Raw genomic sequence first — 4,183 nt, 5'->3', positions numbered from 1 at the left:
CTGGAGCTAGAAGACCTCAGGAAGAATCAGCAGAAACTGTGGCTAATTTGGAGAAGACTCCAGGGGCTGGTCCCTTCCTGTGCCAGTCCAGGATCTCACGCATCCATCCTAACGGAGCCTAAAGCTGTTTTTCTGTGGATCTGAGACTGGGATCCCAGGGATCCTTCCCAGGCAGCAGCAGAATTCAAGCTTACAAGGCCTGGAGTCACAACCAGGAGGAAGCCCATGGGAGCTGCTCAGGGCCCGGCTAGACTGGAATCCAGACACTTACCTGTTTGCACGTGGGGAGCTGGTCAGGAGCCAGGTGTGGATACGTCTATTCTAGGACTACCCTCGTCAGCACTGCCCAACTGCTTGCTTTGTACTTGAGGTATGGCCAGAGTGACTGAGGAACTGAATTTTTAATTGATTTTAATTAATTTGCATTTAAACTGAAGCAGCCAGATGTGGCTGCCAGTTACCCTTTTAGACCGCAGCATTTGGCTGAAGACTCAGGTTGGAGAGGAAAGTCAGGGATGGGGGGGGGGGTGGCTGGAGTATGTACATGTTGGAGTATGTACATGTCAGAGTACGTGGTTGATGCTGCTCTGGGGGCTGAGGTTGGCAAGAAGAGTGAGGCCCCAGGGAGGGGGAGGTAGGGTCCTCCGCAGCAAGCTCCACAGAGGACAGGTGTACCAGGGTTGAAGTGCTTGTTCACATGCACACACACTCATACCTGTGTGTGAGCCTCTGGCTTGGTGTGCCCGAAGGCATCCACCAACACCCCTGTGTGCAGCCTAGGAGTCCACGCCCTGTTCAAGATCCGGATCCGGAGCCCACTCTGGTATGTATGTATGTTGTGTGGGTTCCCAGGGGCACACAGGCCAGCAAGCAAGAGCCACTAGTCCAGCAGGTCTTGCAAGAAGGCCCACATGTACTCGTGCATCTCCTCAGGGTTGCTCTGTGGGATCCAGTGTCCCACGCCTGGCAGGATGTGGGCCTCCAGCCGGCCGGGCACAAAGCGACTACTGATGGCCCCTACCAGCCCCTGCTCGAAGTAGGGGTCCTTCTCTCCCCACAGCAGCAGTGTGGGTATGGCCAGCTCCTGGGGCTCCAGGGGGAAGTTCCTAAGGCCAAGACATAGACAGGCAGAAGAATGCCCGGCCCCACTCCCTGCCCCCACAACTCTCCCCGGCTTTCTGCCCCGGGTCTGGTCTCACCTGAAGAGGTTTCGATAATAGTTGAGGGGCCCAGTGAGACCACTGGGCTGTGAGAAGTGGTAAAGGAAGGCCTCAAGCTCGCTGGGGGTTAAGTGTGGGATGCCTCTCTTGCGGTGTGTGAGGGTGCTCTTCAGGATCTGGGTACATAACAGGACTGTGGTTTCAGTGCCCAGCCTGCCCACCCCAACCCACTACCCTCCACCTACCACCAGGCTTTGCCCTACTGCACCTGGAAGTCAGACATGGACAGTAATTTCTCAGGCAGCCAGGGAAGCTGGAACAGGAAAATGTAGTTGGAACGGAGGAACTGCCCAATGTGGCGCACAGAGTAGTCTGGGGGCAGGGGAAAGGCAGATGTGAGGCCTGGGCCTAGGGTGGCCCCAGACCCCTGCATTCCTGTGGGTACCCAGGTTAGCTGTACAGATTTGCCAGCATTCAGGGATGTCACTGCTGTCTGCCTGAGGCCGTGAGGACACTTGACACTCCTCCTGGCCTGGGCATCAGCTTCCCTCCCTGCCGAGGGGGCCCACAGAATGGGGGCACCTCCCTCTGTAGCTCCCAAGAACCACTGGTGTGCTTCCCTTGCCCAGGCCTGGATGCATTTCAACATTTACTGAGCATCTATTGGGTGCCAGGACCTGTTTAAAACCCTGGAGACACAGCAGTAAATGGAACGGACAAAGACTCCCTTGCCCCCAGGGAGCTGACAGTCTAGAGACAGAGACAGAAAAGCAAAAAAAGAGGGAGGGAGACAGAGAGAGAGAAAAAGAGAGAGAGGAAAGAGGACCATGTCACTGTGTCACTTTGACTATGATACTGGGAATTAGAATTAGGTGAGATGGCATCTCATGCTATTGTGGTTGCTTACTTATCTATGCCTTCCTTGCTGGAAGAAGTATTTAACCTCTCTTGCCTCAGTTTCCCCCAACTGGACCATGAAGATAAAAACATTTTCATATGTTCAGACACCTATGTAGGTCACCGCATGCAAGCTCCTTGTCAGAGCAATGGTTACCTGTAAGTGCTTCAAGAAACGTGAGTCACTCCTAAGTGTATTGTCCTTCACTGCGGATTGGGAGTGTCATGGGTGTCCCTAGGCCCTGGAGTGTTGACTGGTGGACAGGGAAGCACAGACACAGACACATGCTCCTTCACACAAGCATATCCCAGCGTCCTGGGCTCCCCAACACACCTTGGTACACAGACATGGGAGCAGCGCTGACAATTACCATCCGCTCAACCAGGGATGGGTAGTAGATGGAGAAATTCCAGGCGAGGAGCCCACCCCAGTCATGGGCCACCAGGATGCACTTGGAATAACCTGGGGGCGGGGGCGGTCAGAGGAACTGGTTTGAGTGAGATGCCAGGGAGAGGCAGGGCAGGGTGAGGGAGACGGGGCCTGGGAAGGGAGGTAGCCCTACCCAGGCCCAGGATGACATCCTGGATGTCTGTCATCAGCAGGTCAATGGTGTAAGAGTCTACATCCCGAGGTGCATCGGAGGGGCCGTATCCCCGCAGGTCCAAGGCCACCACGTGGAAACGGCTCTGGAACTCCCAAAGCTGGTAGCGCCAGGAGAACCTGTCAGACGAGTGAGGAGAGAGGGTGTCAGGGTCCCCAGGCTGCATCTCCACCGTTTGCCCAGCAGGGGCCTTTGGTGACCCCATCTTCCTGCTCTGGGCTTCCGAGAATGGAAGATGGGGGGACCCCCAGGACTAGGGCAAGGTCAGCTGCACACTGGATCCAGGGTGGCCTCAACACCAAGACCTCTTTGTCCCATCCTTCCAGGCCCTCCTCCTGAAGACAGACCCCTGTCCTGGAACACCCCATCTCTGTGCTTTGGGCCTCCAATCTACGCAGCCCCAGAGCCTGCCTCCCAGATGCGCAGGTGGTCGGCCTCCACCTCCATCCAGCCCGTGTGCCCCAGGACCCTGGGCTTCAGACCTACCAGTTCTCGGGGAAGCCGTGGAGAAACAGCATGAGGGGCCCGTTGCCCCGTCCAGCGGAGACATAGTGCAGGCGCAGGCCCGAGCTCTGCGGGAGGGCACAGTCAGACCTGGGGAACCCCTCCTCGCTAGGCCTCAACAGCCCGGCCACGTGCGGTCCCAGATTTGGGTTCCTGCTCACCCCGCCCCGGCCCCACAGGGCCTGACCCCCGGGGCTGCTGAACCCCAAGCCCCAAGGGCCACCCCCCCACCCGCCTGGCCCCTCCCCCGGCGCGCGGGCTCACCTTGAGGGTCAGGAAGCAGTGTTCGCCCAGGGTGGGGTTGCTCAAGCAAGCGGGTGGGGTGCGCCGGGGGCGCCCGCAGCAGCCGCGCCGGGGCCGGCACAGCACGTGTGTGAGCGCGATGCAGCCGTAGACGGCGGCGGCCAGCAGCGCCGCGGAGCACACGAGGCTCCACATGAAGGCGCGCAGCAGCTTCAGGGTGAGGCGCGACGGCGCCAGTAGCGCTGTCACCACCAGCTCGGGCATGTCGCCGCGACCCGGGACGACTTGGGCGCCGCCTCTGGGGGTGTGCGCGGGGGGCGCCTGCGGCAGCGACGAGGCGGGGCCGGGGCTGGGGCGCCCACCGCCTTTGGTCTGGGGCCCCTCCGTGCCTTCGGGGCTTGAGGACGGCTCCGAGAGAAGAGGCGGGAGGCTCAGACCGAAACCGCCGCCGCACACGACTCACCTAAGTGCCAGGCAAACACCTGGGTGCGACGGCGACGGGGAACAGGATGGATGGGGTGCGGGGATGGAGCCTGGAGAACCGGGCTTCGGAGGCTGGGATGCGAACTGGGGGCGGGGCCTAGGCAGGCCGGGGCGGGGCTTAAGGACCGGGGCTGCCCAGGAGGGCTCCCGCCGCAAGTGGGTGGGTACCTGAAGATTGATACGCGGGGGAGATTGGTATGTGGACTACCGGGGGGGACGGGGTGACCCGGGCGAAATGGGCGGAGCCTGGAGCGAAGGGGAGGAGCAGTGCGGGGTAGGGGCGGGCGGCCTACG

General features: G+C 60.2%; 1 protein-coding gene across 1 annotated transcript; it reads right to left on the bottom strand.

Moving 5' to 3' along the window:
• Nucleotides 1–394: 394 nt before the first annotated feature.
• EPHX3 (epoxide hydrolase 3) lies at nt 395–3,918 on the bottom strand. Its single transcript, XM_055343609.1, has 7 exons — nt 3,428–3,918; nt 3,146–3,231; nt 2,621–2,778; nt 2,392–2,520; nt 1,429–1,532; nt 1,200–1,336; nt 395–1,106 (listed from the first exon to the last, which is right to left on the bottom strand). The coding sequence occupies exons 1-7, from the start codon at nt 3,668–3,670 to the stop codon at nt 881–883; spliced, it is 1,083 nt and encodes a 360-aa protein (XP_055199584.1). The 5' UTR covers nt 3,671–3,918; the 3' UTR covers nt 395–880.
• Between the last annotated feature and the right edge of the window lie 265 nt (nt 3,919–4,183).

Source organism: Nyctereutes procyonoides, unplaced genomic scaffold (genome assembly GCF_905146905.1).
Source record: "Nyctereutes procyonoides isolate TBG_1078 unplaced genomic scaffold, NYPRO_anot_genome, whole genome shotgun sequence".
Lineage (NCBI taxonomy): Eukaryota > Metazoa > Chordata > Mammalia > Carnivora > Canidae > Nyctereutes > Nyctereutes procyonoides.
The sequence above is the reverse complement of the archived record's forward strand: the minus strand, read 5'-3'. Positions and strand labels throughout refer to the sequence as shown.